General features: G+C 41.8%; 1 protein-coding gene across 1 annotated transcript in view; it reads right to left on the bottom strand.

Moving 5' to 3' along the window:
- Positions 1–16,480, bottom strand: part of LOC120930413 — a 147,293-nt gene that overhangs the window by 79,179 nt on the left and 51,634 nt on the right. The window contains exon 3 of the mRNA XM_040341600.1: positions 14,728–14,894. Coding sequence (XP_040197534.1) covers positions 14,728–14,894 — 167 coding nt within the window. The remainder of the gene's footprint in view (positions 1–14,727; positions 14,895–16,480) is intronic.

The following is a 16,480-nucleotide window of genomic DNA, read 5'->3' as shown; positions in this document are numbered from 1 at the left end:
GAATCACTCCCTAGGATACACATTTAACCCCATGATTGCCCCCTAGTGTTAACCCCTTCCCTAACAGTCACATTTACACAGTAATCAGTGCATATAGCACTAATCACTGTATAAATGTGAATGGTCCCAAAATAGTGTCAAAAGTGTCCGATGTGTCCGCTGCAATATCGCAGTCAAGATAAAAATCACAGATCGCCGCCATTACTTAAATAAATAATAAAAATGCCATAATTCTATTCCCTATTTTGAAGACGCTATAACTTTTGCGCAAACAAATCAATATACACTTATTGCGATTTTTTTTTTTTTTTACCAAAAATATGTAGAAGAATTTCTTTTTTTTAATTGGATATTTATTTTAGCAAAAAGTTAAAAATATTGTGTTTTTTTTTTCAAACTTGTTAATCTTCTTTTGTTTATAGTGCAAAAAATAAAAACCGCAGAGGTGATCAAATATCACCAAAAGAAAGCTCTATTTGTGGGAAAAAAATTAAAGATTTTTATTTGGGTACAGTATCGCGCGACCACACAATCGTCATTCAAAGTGCGACAGTGCTTAAAGCTGAAAAATTACTTGGGCTGGAAGGGGTTTTTAAAAGGGGTTGTAAAGGTTTGTTTTTTATTTTCTAAATAGGTTCCCTTAACCACTTCCTGATGGCCGTATGACTTTATATGGCCGCAGTGTGGTTCTTAATCTCTGGGAGGCCGTCTATATATACGCATGCCCGCCGCATCACTGAGATGCCGATGCGCGTGCCTGGCGGCCACGATGTCCGCCAGGCACCCGCGATCGGTGGTTACAGAGACAAGGACGTGGATCCACATCCTGTCAGGGAGAGAGGAGACCGATCTGTGTCCCTTGTACATAGGGACACAGATCGGTCACCTCCCCCAGTCAGTCCCCTTCCCCCACAGTTAGAAACACTATGCAGGGTACACATTTAACCCCTCCCTCACCCCCTAGTGTTAACCCCTTCACTGCCAGTCACATTTATACAGTAATTAGTGCATATTTATAGCACTGATCGCAGTATAAATGTGCATGGTGCCAAAAATGTGTCAAAAGTGTCCGATGTGTCTGCCATAATGTCGCAGTCCCAATAAAAATCGCAGATCGCTGCCATTAATAGTAAAAAAAAAATAATGAATGAATGAATGAATGAAAAACTTATATAGCGCGGCACATGCGAACTGAATCGCCTCTGGGCGCTAGATGTTTCATGTCTCATGACATCAAAAGAGCAGAGTTTTAATCTGTCTTCTGAAAGTCAGGTGGTTTTCCTCCAACCGAACGCTGGTTGGTAAAGCGTTCCATAGTCTCGGACCTTGAAAAGCAAACCTTCTTTCTCCTTTGGACTTGTATTTGGTTTTTGGCACCTTGACCAGATTTTGGTCAGTGGATCGCAGAACGCGATTAGAATTGTGAGGTTCTATCTTGTCGCAAAGATATTGCGGCGCCTTCCCATGGATGCACTTATGTGTCAGGCAGAGTGCTTTAAATACAATTCTGTCTTTTACTGGCAACTAGTGAAGGATTCTCAGCGAAGGTGAGATTGATTCCCATGTCCTTTTCCAAGTCACCAGTCTGGTGGCCGTATTCTGTACGACTTGCAGACGAGCGATTTGGTACTTTGGGAGCCCGAGGTAAAGGGCATTTGCATAGTCCAGTCTGGAATTCACGATTGTTCCCACCACGACTGCTACGTCTTCTTTGGGGATAAATGGAATAAGTCTGCGTAGTAGGCGCAACAAATGGTGCGATCCGCTGACTACTGACCCTATTTGTGCGTCCATTGTCATGAAGGTGTCAAAAATGACTCCTAGACTTTTGACTTTGGAGCTGGGGGTGATGCTTTGGCCCAGAATGGGCGGCGGTGTCCAGGTTGTTGCCAGTTGACTCTTTCGGCTGGCGTGAAACATAAGTTCTGTTTTGGAACTGTTGAGTTTAAGATAACTCTTAGTCATCCAGTTTTCTATCGAAGAGAGACATTTCTCTAAACTGAGATGATGATCCTTTTTGTTGCAGATGCGAAAATACAATTGCGTATCGTCTGCATAAGAGTGATAAAGTAGTTCTTGGCTACTGATAATATCAAAGAGAGGGCGAAGATAGATGTTGAACAGTACCGGTGACAGGGGGGATCGTTGGGGGACTCCACATGGCACCGTGCGTTTTTCCAACGTGAAAGATCCCAGTTTCACTGTTTGTGATCGGTTTTCAAGAAAGGAGGAAAACCATGGTAAATCACCTTCTGCGATTCTGGCTACCTCGGCCAGTCGCATCAGTAACATTTTGTGGTCTACTGTGTCAAAGGCTGCGCTTAGGTCCAGCAGAACCAGGAGACAGGATTCTCCCTCGTCTGCGGCCTCGAGGGCATCGTCCCATATTTTGAGTAAGGCCGTTTCTGTCCCGTGTCCGGGACGGAAACCTGATTGAAATGGATCGAGTAGATTGTGGGTATCCAGATGCTGTTGCAGCTGTTGTACCACTATTTTCTCCATTATCTTGGAGAGAATATTTAGGCCTGTTATGGGGCGGCGGTGAGTTGGGTCCTTGGGATCCAAGTTAGGTTTTTTCAAGATGGGCTGGATTGTGCCCTCTTTCAGCAGGGATGGCACTATGCCTTCCTTAAATGACTGATTTATAAGCTGTGTGATGGGAGGCGCCAGAATGTCGGCGCATTCCTTCAGCAGATTGGTGGGAATGATGTCATTGGGTGCTGTGCTGTTCCGCAACGCACCAATGATATTTTTGGTGGTATCGATGGAGATGGGTTCCAGAGTGAACTTAGTTGATTGTAGAAGGTTTCTGTTGGTGTTTTGTAGTTGATTGAAGAGGGGGCTGAGGGGGGTATTATTTTGCAGAATACTTACCCGGATTCTTTCGATTTTGTCGATGAAGAAATCCGATAGTTCATTACAGAACTCTTGGGTGTCTGAATTGGGGACTTCAAGACATCCCGGATTCATGGTCTGGGTGACCATCTTGAAGAGTTCTCGGGGGCGGTTCATGGCGCTGTTAATCGTCATAGAAAAATGATGTTTCTTGGCTTTGAAGATTTCTTTATGATATTGTGTTGTTATTGCCTTGTAGATGATGAGGTGATCTTCTGAAGGGCTTCTTTTCCAGGCGGCTTCCGCCCTTCTGCGCTCTTGCTTCAGTAGGGACAGCTGGTTGTTGAACCAGCCGGACTTTTTTTTCCGGATGCGGACTTTGCGTTTCGGTGCTACTAAGTCGGCTGATTGTAGCAGAGCTGCATTTATGGCATCCAGTGTATCTGAGGCTGTTAACTGAGGATGAATAGTTTCGATTCGGTTTCCCAAGGTAGATTTGAAGAGTTCCGAATGGAGCTTCTTCTGAGATCTAGCCCAGTATATTGTCACCGGCTTGGGTGCTTTTATAACTGGTGGAATTTTGGAAATTATGAAACTAATTGCATGGTGGTCTGTCCATGGCAAAGGTTCATTTCCCAAAATGTTTATTTTCAGATTTTGTCTGAAAATTAGGTCGAGTGTGTGACCTGAAGCATGCGTGGGTCCGCATATAAGTTGCTGTAGTCCTAATCCTTCCAGGTGATCGATGCAGGCATCCGCAATGGGATCCTGTGAGGAGTTGGCCCACAGATTGAAGTCCCCGAGCAGCAAAAGATGTTTGCTGTTAAGGGTATAAGTGGATATGAACTCCGTTAATGATTAGTGTTGCTCACGAATATTCGCATTGCGAATATTCGACTCGAATATAGCATATTCGAGAAATCGCGCTATATTTCGAATTTCGCGGTGAATATTCGCAATTCCGAATATTCGCATTTTTTCAATTTGATTTTTAAAACAGATCACATCCTATCGACGTCTAAAAGCATTGCTGGTATGATTAGAGACCCTGGGCCGAGTAGCTAAGCTGAGGCGATCCTTTTATGTTGCCAAATTGAAAAAAAAACATTGCGATTTTTCGCTATTGCGAATGCGAAAATGATTGCGAATTTTCGATAACTGTGGTAGGAGAACTCTGATTGTCTCTGATGCAAAAGGGGGGGGGGCTTTGTGTATGTTTCTGTTATGAATATTTGTATGTTTGATATTATTTTTTTTTTGTAAGAAGGAAAAAATTGCGCATACCTTAAAAAAAGGGGAGAATACAGCAGCAACTCAAAAATGTTATACAACATAATTTAATACAAGACAGAAAATGGAGTCGCTCTACAAGAATAAAAAATATGTCTAGTGACAAGACATGTGGGCAAATTATAAAATAAACAAGCGCAAATAACTTGTGAAATACACAGTGAAACAAATATATAAAGAAATATAGTCCCAATAATAGAAAAATAATCTTTCATAAAAATGTCTTTGATATGTGAAGTGAAAAAAAGTCCAAAGCATGCAGCATGAACGTGTTCAATCTTCAAGGTGTTCGATTGACAAACGGCTGTGACAGATGGATAGAGTAAAGAATCACCACCAATGCAAAACACTTTTTATTTTGTATTGTAAAATATCAAGAATATTCTGAGCCAATCAGAGTGCTCCTTCTGCATTTGCCGAATATTCGCAATTATTTTGTATTGTAAAATATCAAGAATATTCTGAGCCAATCAGAGTGCTCCTTCCGCATTTGCCGAATATTCGCAATTATTTTGTATTGTAAAATATCAAGAATATTCTGAGCCAATCAGAGTGCTCCTTCCGCATTTGCCGAATATTCGCAATTATTTTGTATTGTAAAATATCATGAATATTCTGAGCCAATCAGAGTGCTCCTACAGCATTTGTCGAAATAGCGCAGTAAATATCGCATTCGCTTGTTGCGATATTTCGATAAAATATCACGAATATTCTGAGCCAATCAGAGCGCTCCTCCAGCATTTCTCGAAATTGCGCAATAAATATCGCATTCGCATGTTGCGATATTTCGATAAAATATCACGAATATTCTGAGCCAATCAGAGTGCTCCTACCGCAGTTATCAAAAAATCGCAATTATTTTCGCAATCGCAATAGCGAAAAATCGCAATCATTTAATTTCGATAAAATATCACGAATATTCGAATTTAGCGAATATATCTCGAATATTCGAATATATATTCGAGATATATCGCGAAATCGAATATGGCATATTCTGCTCAACACTATTAATGATGGTAGAAGCTGCGATTTTGGCCCAGGTGGCCTATAGCAGAGGAGAATGTGAACAGTCTCCTGGGGGTTAGTTTGAAGTTGAAGAGTAAGGGTTTCCATAAATGGAAGAGGATTTTGAAGGACCGGCTTAGTGATTGCAATATGAAACTTATGGATCACCGCCAGGCCTCCTCCTCTTTGCCCTATTCTGTTTTCCGTTATAATTCGATAATTTTCTGGCACCGATTCTCCAAGAATGGTGTTGCAGTCGTCTGAAAGCCAGCTTTCTGTGATAAAGAGGCAGTCTAGATCGTTTTGTAGTAAGAAATCGTGGATTTCTGATCGGTGTTTTACTGCCGATCTTGTGTTGATCAAAGCACATGATATGTGCTTGAGCTGGGTTAAATGGTTGAAATTTTTGATGGTTGATCGTCGATCGAATCTCAAAAGTTGGTCTATTTTTAAGGCCTTTTTTGGTGACGGCTGGTAATACTGTTGCGAATTGTCTCAGACCCCAAATCGTTTCTGCAGAGTATCGCAGTTTAACCATTGTTGCCAGTCACCGGGGGGGGGGGATTAATTGCAATAGAGGGAAGATTCGCTGAATCCTCTCGCTTGGCCTTGGTCCAGAGGAAGGCAAAAAACCCTGGCAGTGCTAAGCCAATTTGCTGCCGCAGGGAAAAAAATTCCTTCCTGATCCCTGAAAGGCGATCGGACGAAACCCTGGATCAAGTACTGTTTGGAATGGGGGGGGAAGAAGGGTGTCACTGTAGCTGAGGAGTACCAAGATGGCCGCCGACCGGGCCACAGGCCTCAGGTTTGGGGGCTGTTTGGCTTGGTGGGTATGACCTGGTTGTTAATCCAGGGGAGGATGGGATCCTCCAGGGATAGGGGGATGATCCCTGACAAATTCCAGTAAAATTTCCAGGCTGTCAGTGCTTCTTTTTGCGGTGCGCCGCTAGGCGGCGGCTGAAGCCGCGGTCTTTCCTAATTGCGGCGGCCGCGAATAAGGCCTGGTCTGGCGCGGATGCGGGAAAGAGCCGCCGATCGCCAGAAAAAAGCGCTGCTATGCGCGGCGGGTGGCCGGGGTGATTATGGGTGACTGATTGGGGTGCATGCGGCTCTAAGAGAAGGTAAACAGCCGCAATTTGGATCGCTGGAGTGGCTGTCCTGAAAAGGACAGTCACTAGCGATTCCTGGGGGTGGAAAGATGGCCCTGAAAGACAGGGTCTTACCTGAAGAGAGGGGCCCACGAAGGGAAGGAAGGAGCCGGTCCTATGGGCTGCAAGTTGATTCATGCAGCAAAGATTGTAGGAGCCTGCCTGCCTGTCTGCGGTGTCTAGCTGGCTATCTGTCTGGTCCCTGGAGAGGGCAGACTCGTCGGGAAGCGTCCTACTCCCTCACTGAACTGACACTGACTGATTATCCAGCTAAGCCTTGTCAGGCTTTTCAGAATAATAATAATTCTGTCCCCTATTTTCTAGGCGCTATAACTTTTGCGCAAACCATTCAATTTTTTTTTCAAAATTGACGCTTTTTTTGTTTATAGCGCAAAAAATAAAAACCACAGAGGTGATCAACTACCACCAAAACAAAGCTCTACTTGTGGGGAAAAAAGGACGTCAATTTTGTTTGGGAGACACGTCGCACGACCACACAATTGTCAGTTAAAGCGACGCAGTGCCGGAAGCTGAAATTTCACCTGGGCAGGAGGGGGGTATAAGTGCCCAGTAAGCAAGTGGTTAAGCTAGTGCATTGTTGGTTCACTTACATTTTCGTTCGATTTCCCATCTTAATGTTTTTTTCTCTGTTTTCTTTGTCTGAATTTCTCACTTTCTGTTCCTCCCCAGTATGGTGTTCAGTAAGCTGTTCTAAATGACTTTCCACTGCTCGGATGATGGTGGAAAGCTTACTGAGGAGAAACAGGAAGTGAGAAATTCAAACAAAGAAAAAAAAATCTAGAAGGGAAATTGAAGGAAAAGGTAAGTGAACCAACAATGTACTAGATTAAAGAAACATATTTAGAAAATAAAAACAAACCTTTACAACCCCTTTAAGTGACCTGTATTGAGGTGGTTAATACTACTTCAATAAACATGCTTAGCTATGAAGGCAGTTTCTAGTTTCAGTTTCTGCTAAAAAAAAAAAAAAAAAATATGTTTTTGATTATTATTTATATGCATTCATGTGGTAGTTCATTTTGTCTATTTGAACAGCACTATTGGGGAATTAAATCATGGCAGCTAGTCAGTTATAATGTCACACAGACAGACATATTCCTACATAAGGCACTTGTGAAGGTTCTTAGCAAGTGATTGACAGCTACAAACAGCCTTATTTATCAGTCTATACCACACTATTGTCACTGGTATTCAGAGCAATGAGGACAATTGAAAAGTTAAAATTTCGACAGGAAGAAATGGAGAATACTATTTTTGGGTGCAGCAAGCCTGGCAATCCTTTATCACTAGCTGACATGCTGAGTGGAGGTAATACCATGATTGTATTGTTAAATACATACAATTCTGTGCCATGTCATTATTTCACCTACAAGCCTCCGTTTCCAGCGTGTCATACCACCTTTTCACCTACAAGCCCCAATATGTTATGTCACCTTTTCACTTATAAGCTCCAGTATGTTAACTCAGTACACTCTGTGAGCGTAAGGATACAAATTTAGACATACCCATAGCGGATCAAGAAAAGCATGTCATATGAGCCCAATAAGTCAAAGGTTTTTTTTTTATCAATAAGAGGTTTGTCATGGCACTTTTCACCCACATGTTCTAATATGATATGGCATCTTTTCACCTACAAGCCCCAGTATGTCATGTCACCTTTTCATCTACAACTCCTATATGTCCTGTTCCCTTTTCACCCACAAGTTCCAATATGACACAGCACCTTTTTATCTACAAATCCCAGTATATCATGGCACCTTTTCACCTACATGTTACAATATGTCATGACATCTTTTCAGCTACAAGTCACCTTTTCACTTAAACCCCTGTATGTCATTTCACTTTTTCACCGACAAGTTACAATATGTCATGGTATCTTATCCTCCTAAAAAACCCCAGTATGGCATGACACCTTTTCACCGACAAGTTACAATATGTCATGGTACCTCCTAAAAACCCCAGTATGGCACGACACCTTTTCACCGACAAGTTACAATATGTCATGGTACCTCCTAAAAACCCCAGTATGGCACGACACCTTTTCACCGACAAGTTACAATATTTCATGGTACCATATCCTCCTAAAAACCCCAGTATGGCAAGACACCTTTTCACCAACAAGTTACAATATTGTCATGGTACCTTATCCTCCTAAAAACCCCAGTATGGCATGACACCTTTTCACCGACAAGTTACAATATGTCATGGTACCATATCCTCCTAAAAACCCCAGTATGGCATGACACCTTTTCACCGACAAGTTACAATATGTCATGGTACCTCCTAAAAACCCCAGTATGGCATGACACCTTTTCACCGACAAGTTACAATATGTCATGGTACCTCCTAAAAACCCCAGTATGGCATGACACCTTTTCACCGACAAGTTACAATATGTCATGGTACCTTATCCTCCTAAAAACCCCAGTATGGCATTGTACCTTTTCACCTACAAGTTCCATTACGCCATGGCATCTTTTAACCTACAATTCTCAGAATGTCATATTGCTGCCATGTTTCACTAGCACTCAGAAACATATAGTTCCACAAGATGTATATTATATCTACCTGTAGAGTAAGGCCTCATACACACGATAGGTTAACCAGAGGACAATGGTCTGATGGACCGTTTTCATCAGTCAAAACTGATCGTGTGTGGGCCCCATAGGTTATTTAACCATCGGTTAAAAAAAAGCCAACTTGCTTTAAATTTAACCAAAACCGATCGTTAGTAGGCACAACCATCGGTTAAAAATCCACGCATGCTCAGAATCAAGTCGACGCATGCTTGGAAGCATTGAACTTTGTTTTTTTCAGCACGTCGTTGTGTTTTACGTCACCGCGTTCTGACACGATCGTTTTTTTAACCGATGGTATGTAGGCGCGACAGACCATCAGTCAGCTTCATTGGTTAACCGATGAGAACGGTACTTCAGACCGTTCTCATCGGATGGACTGATCGTGTGTAAGGTGCTTGATACATTTCTGAGCACAGTTTATGACATTTAAATATAATCTGTAGATAAAATCCAACAACTGCATTCTGCAAAGAAAGAAGACCTTGCTGCTTTTTATCTCATCTGGAAAGGCTCTCGTGACACCCATCTCACTAAAGAAAAAACCTTTCCTCTGTGTTGGAATTTTCCATAAATGTCCAACAGAGGTATTATTCACAAGATTAATGTGAATACTGTTGGAAAAATGTAGAAACCTAGAAATAAGAAATAATCATTCATCCTACTGACCTACAAAACAGAAGAAAGGTACATTTTGACTGGTTGCTTTGAGTTGCTAACTTGAGGATATCATCACCGATTTTTGTGACAGTCTAAATAGTAAAAAATGTCTAACTTGCATCACACACCATTTTAATATACCTTTTTTTAGTTGTGCCTAAATTAGCTGTTGGTGTTGTCGGATTGTTCTTTTCCCTGACTGGACTGCTTAGTGGAGCATGCTGTCAATCAGCAACCCCCTTACAAGATCCCTCATGTTGGCATCTAGGGTAGGACAGTATTAATTTTATTATCAGTGCAGGGTACATTGAGCACCATTTGTAGCTTGGCCAGGCACAGGCTGATTAAGTACTGTGCTACTCAAATCAGTCAAGGACGAGGGGTTACATAAGATGAGGAAGAGCTTTTTTTTTCAAAAGTATCCTGGGTTGGCATTTGCATGTAAATATAAATGCCTTTTTCTGCATGATAGCACAGATTCTAACTCTTTTACTAAGAAGTGTTATGACTTACTAAAGGATTATGAAGGCAATTTGAAAATCATAGCCTCACATCAGATCCCTTAATATTATGCTCCATGTGATTTCTTATGCTAGGAAGTAGCAAAATAAAATACTATTACATTTTGTAGTATGGATGTGAATACATTTTTACAGACTTTATGTACTCATTACTGTTCCATTTTTGGTGAATTTTATGGCCCTCTACAATAATGTTTCACTCCCTGCAATTTCTAAAAATGTATTGGCTAATATACTAAATGTGTGATGACTGAGCCTACAAAGTTAAGAAAGAATTATGAGACACACGCAGCATTTTACAAAGTGTATACTGTTCTGTGACTTCAGTTTACAGGACTCATGGGACTTCTTGCCAGAAAGATAATTTATGTTCAAAGTATTGAGTGCAAAATGGTTTCGATCATGGAGTTGCACTGTTCCCTTGGTGACAAACAAAGCAAATCTCTAGTGGAAAACTATAAAAAAAAAAATACATCTAACTGTGTGATTAAGTTTTCTGTTCTTTATAAGGTAGAAATAAAACTCCCTCTTAATGAATGCATATCATAAGGATGCAAAATAATGGGGGGGAACAAATGTTTCCCATGCTATTATTTTCTAAATCATTTTTTATCTTCCCAGCAATTCACAAGTTTTCTCTCTAGTTCTATAATACACTGGTATTTTTGTAGTGGTTATGATATTTTGCCTGTCTGCACTGATCAGAGCCCTCAACATGCTTTTTAAGGGGCATACACACTGGCCAAATATCGGGCGGAATTGCTTGGTTTAATAGAAAACGGCCAACATTTGGCCCATCCGTAGGGCAGCCGGTCTGACAGAAGCCGGCCAGTTTCTAATAACACACCTCAAGTATTAGGGAGACCGAACTCTAAAGGAATGAGCAGAGGAGGTACAGCAGACAGCATCACTGTCAGTTTGGGGGGGGAGGGTTAAATGTATTAGCAGAAGTAGAACCACTAACAAATTGAAGTCAAGGTTACGCTTTAACCGGCTACAGCAAACAGTTTTTCCTTTTCCTATAAAAGTTTTGCATGAATAAATAAAAGCTGATCATTTGAATCCAGCTTCCATGTAAACTGATACATTCTGCTTGAGAGTTTGTGCTGTGAAAAACAACAAACGACTTGCTGGCTGGATTATCAGATGACAGTAGAAGATGAAAGTTTAAAAAATAAACGAATACAGTCACTACATCTATGAAGCTGCAATATAGGAAATGTTTGCTTTTGGATTAAATACTGTTTTAAAAAAAGATTTCCAAAATGGGAAAAACCTGTGCGACGGGAACATTTGCTACATTTTCAAGCTGTCACTAGCAGCAGCTCTGACCTTGCAGGTGCTACTTAAGAGTAAAACAACTTAACAGTAGGCTCAAGCAACCATTACCCACCAAGTTCTTGTAAACTGTCATCTGCTAAAGCCTAGTACACATGGGCCGAATGTCAGGCGACATCGGCTGGTTCAATAGGAACCAGCAAACATTTGACCTGTGTGTATGGCAGCCAGTCCAACAGAAGCCGGCCGTTCGGCAGTCTTCTGTTCGATGAGCATGCTGTAAAACCAGCAACTGACCGGCTCCTGATCAGTGCTCTCAGCCTAAGGCTGAAGGCGCTGATTGGAGTGTTCTGGTCTGGGGGCTGTCCCCCTGTCAGAACACAGTAGAACAGCAAGAGAGATCGCTGTACATTGATTTGTTAGTACAGTGGCTCTGACCCAAGCTTGTATATGGATGATTTAGCTATGTATATGGATGGATAGGTTCGTGGGGTATGCAGCATATTTTCACAATTGCTGGAGCACAGGGAGTTGATCTGATTCATGGAGGAGTTTGGATTGTCTATGCAATTTGTGCTACTGGAAATGTTATGTCGCGTACACGCGATCGGTCCATCCGATGAGAACGGTCTGATAGACCGTTTTCATTGGTTAACCGATGAAGCTGACTGATGGTCAGTCGTGCCTACACACCATCGGTTAAAAAAACGATTCTGTCAGAATGCAGTGACATAAAAACACAACGACGTGCTGAAAAAAATGAAGTTCAATGCTTCCAAGCATGCGTCGACTTGATTCTGAGCATACGTGGATTTTTAACCGATGGACGTGCCTACAGGCGGATCGGTTAGGTATCCATCGGTTAAATTTAAAACAAGATGGCTCTTTTTTAACCTATGGATAAATAACCAATGGGGCCTACACACGATCGGTTTGGTCTGATGAAAACGTTCTCATCGGTTTGACCGATCGTGTGTACACAGCATAACTCATAGTGTTAGCTGTTGAGCTATGGGGTCATGAATTTAGGAGCAAGCAGGTCAGATTTAACTGTGATAACATAGGATTAGCGTAAGCCATTAAGACCATTTTAGCTTCTTCTCCACTGGACATTTACTTGCTTAGGCATTTCATTTTACAATGCCTACATCTGAATTTATTTGTACAGTAAATGCTGTTCATGTGCCAGGAGTTTTAACACAGTGGCCATTGAGTTATCTCGCTTCCAGTGGGATAGATTCTGTCAGTTGGCATTGGAGGCGGAATGGAGAGGAATTTTACAGAATGTTTGGTATGGATACTCGGCCATTCATATGTTTTCTGGGGTGTCAAGAGGGCTTAAGTCAGACTGAAAGGCAGGCAGTTGGGATTTCCATGGAACGAGGTCAAGGTGAGGTGGATTGGGGTCACAGGTATGCTGTGATCTTTGGTTTTACCAGAGGTTTACCTATATGCCTCGCTGTATAGACCCCTGGAAAATTATTTTGTTGCATGTTGGAAGTATTGATCTTGGGATCAATGAGATATCAAGTTTGATTTTCGGCAATTGAGGTCCTTTTTTCGGGACACTACTTTCTGGTCTGACATTGCGAGCAGGTCTACTTGGCAAATGGCCAAAGAGGGATACATGGCTTTATTTGTGTGGTAAGAGGGCTCTTTGGTATAGAGATGAGGTTTTTGAGCTTACAGGATGAAATAAATTGTGTGCTTAGGTTATGGTGGGCCACCCAAGTGTAATGCCGCGTATACACGATCGTTTTTCGGCATGAAAAAAAACATCGTTTTTAAAAATGTCATTTAAAATGATCGTGTGTGGGCTTCACATCGTTTTTCGGCTTCTGAAAAACGACAAAAAAAAAATTCGAACATGCTGCATTTTTTTTTAACGTCGTTTTAAAAAAAAACGTTTTTCGGGTTGTAAAAAATGATCGTGTGTGGGCAAAAACAACGTTTTAAACCCGTGCATGCCCAGAAGCAAGTTATGAGACGGGAGTGCTACCATTCATAATGGAGTAAGCACATTCATCACGCTGTAACAGACAAAAAAGCGCTAATCATCTTTTACTAACAATAAATCAGCTAAAAGCAGCCCAAAGGTGAATAGAACTTCCCCTTTAGAGTGCCGTCGTACGTGTTGTACGTCACCGCGCTTTGTTCATCATTTTTCAAAAACGATGGTGTGTGGGCAACATCGTTTTTAATGATGAAGTTGGAAAAACTTTGTTTTTTGGACATTCTGAAAAACAACTCTTTTTTTTCCATGCCGAAAAACGATCATGTGTACGCGGCATAAGGTTTCATGCTTGGGCATCTGTGGAAGTCTCAGGGTTTGTGAAGGCAGAGATGGTAAAACATTTTTGAAGAATGATGGGTTGGGCCCATCTCAGGTATGGGTTTACCCATTAAGTAAAGTCAGTTATGTGATATTAGTTATTAGGCTCTGGGCTGTATCAGGTGTTATCTCAGGGGCGACCCGTTCATTAGGTGTGTGTGGGCGCCACTCCTCTCTCTCCTCGTCACCCCTTATATGGTGATGGATAGATTCATGCATAGCATGAATCTATCCATGGCTGCCCCTATTCATGTGTCCGGCCCCTTTCGGGTCACCGGGTGCATATATTACAGCATCCAGGGCTTTTTTTAAAGCACCTGATTAGATCCATAGGCTCTAATAGGCTTCAAAATAGGGTATTCGCTGTTCCAACACTGATCCTTCTCCCACCAATAGGGAAGAGGGACTGATATCTATCACCCGACTGGCTGAATGGACAGGCGATCCTATTAGATGCCTAGGAGGAGGGGAGGAGACGCACAGCGAAAGTGAGGAGGAGAATAACCGCCCGGTCCCCGCCGATGCCTGGATTCCTGGTCCCCACTGCTGTTGCATTGATGTTCGGTCCTCACCACCTAAATGGGATAAGTGCCGTTGGACCGACTGGTGGACAGCGGGGGGGGGGGACCTTTGAGTTGCCGCGCGGAGGTCAGTTGTTTGCCCCCTCAAACAAAAAAACAGCAGCCGCCACTGTGGTAGCTTGGTACTCAATTTTCCCCACAGAGGTGATGTTGCAGCTGGGGACCTTGATGTGGACTTTGATTGCAGATATAGCCAGTTAGTAGATTACATGCGCCTTCAAAAAACCTTAGATCTATTATGAGGTGAGTTATTTATATTGTTGTTGTTCTGGTCTGATAATAAAAAATTATACTTTGTATTAAAAGTATGTAATGTTTGTTACTAAAAGGGCTTTGGCCATTTACATGCCAAATAAAGATAGTTATCATTTGATTCATTTGTGTGTTTTTTTTTTTTTTTACTTTAGGTAATTATGTTGAGGTCATGGCAGTCATAGCATCTACAATACCTCAGTCATGAATAATTCTGATTGTACATACGTGATCTTTGTTCCTTAGTGCAATGCTTCGGCAGTTGATATTAACACTTTGAGGTAAAATATCATGTTTTTTCATTTCTTCCACAAACCATTCCACTCTAGTAATTATTTGCTGTTGGGTTAGGCCATCTAAGCTCTCAAATCTTTTCAATGGCTTCCCAGTGAAACCTTGGTAGGACAGAAAAAAAACACATTAGTCTAAATATTATATTCCCACAGGAAATTGAGCATTTCACTGCAAAATAAATCATTGTCAACCAATGTATGATACTTTGTGGAGTACCAGCTGGATCGCAAAGCCTTTATATTTGTGTAGTCATTATGCATGTTTTTCTCCAAGCACATTTGTTCACATTATTCTTTAATAAGAAATATGTCTCACTAATTAATAAAAACTTCTATCCTGAAGCATAAGTACATTTCAATGTTTCCTATCTTTAACACTAATTCTAGAATCCTGCTCATAAGTTATACAGTACCTTGAAAAAGTGTTTATACCCCATGACATTTTCCACATTTTGTCATGCCCCCAAATGGACCAAAAACTTAAATGTATTTTATTGGGATTTTATGTGATAGACCAACACAAAGTGGCACATAATTGTAAAGTATAAAGAAAATAAAAAAATGTTCACATTTTTTTACAAATAAATATCTGAAAAGTGTGGCGTGCATTTGTATTCAGCCCCCTTTACTCTGATACCCTTAACTAAAATCGAGTGGGGCCAATTGCCTTCAGAAGTCACCTAATTAGTAAATACCTGTGTGTAATTTAATCTCAGTATAAATACAGCTTTCTGTGAAGTCTGCATAGGTTTGTTTGAGAACCTTAGACCCCTTTCACACTGAGGAGTTTTTCAGGTGGTACAGCGCTAAAAATAACGCTGCTATATCGCCTGAAAAACTCCTGCCCAGCAACCTCAATGTGAAAGCCGGATGACGTTCACACTGAGGCGATGCGCTGGCAGGAGAGAAAAAAATCTACTGCTAGCAGCATTTTTGAAGCGGTGAGAGGAGCGGTGTGTATACCGCTCCTTCCCCGCTCCTTCCCATTTAAAACAATGGGAAACCGCGGCAATACCACCCGCAATGTACCTCTGCAGAGGCGCATTGCGGGCGGTATTAACCCTTTATTGGCCATTGGTGGGGATTAATACCGCACCGCTAGCGGCTGAATTCCACGGAAAATCCGGCGCTATTTTTAGCGGCGCTATACCGCCACCGCGGCTCCCGCCCCAGTGTGAAAGGGGCCTTAGTGAACAAACAGCATTTTGAAGGCCAAGGAACACACCAGACAGGTCAGGGATAATAGTTGTGGAGAAGTTTAAAGCAGGGTTAGGTTATAAAAATATCCCAAGCTTTGAAAATCTCATGGAGCACTGTTCTAACCATCATCAAAAAATTAAGAGTATGGCACAACTGCAAACCTACCAAGACGTGGCCGTCCACCAAAACTGACAGGCCAGGCAAAGAGAGCATTAATCAGAGCAGCAGCCAAGAGGCCCATGGTAAAGCTGGGGGAGCTGCAGAGAGCCACAGCTCAGGTGAGAGAATCTGTCCACAGAACAACTATTATGCCGCGTACACACGATTGGACATTCCAACAACAAAACCGTGGTTTTTCTTCCAACAGATGTTGGCTCAAACTTGCCTTGCATACACACGGTCACACAAATGTTGTTGGAAATTTCGAACATCAAGAACGCGGTGACGTACAACACGTACGACGAGCAGGGAAAAAAGAAGTTCCGAGC

This window comes from Rana temporaria, chromosome 3 (genome assembly GCF_905171775.1).
Source record: "Rana temporaria chromosome 3, aRanTem1.1, whole genome shotgun sequence".
NCBI lineage: Eukaryota > Metazoa > Chordata > Amphibia > Anura > Ranidae > Rana > Rana temporaria.
This window is presented reverse-complemented; position numbering and strand designations above follow the sequence as displayed.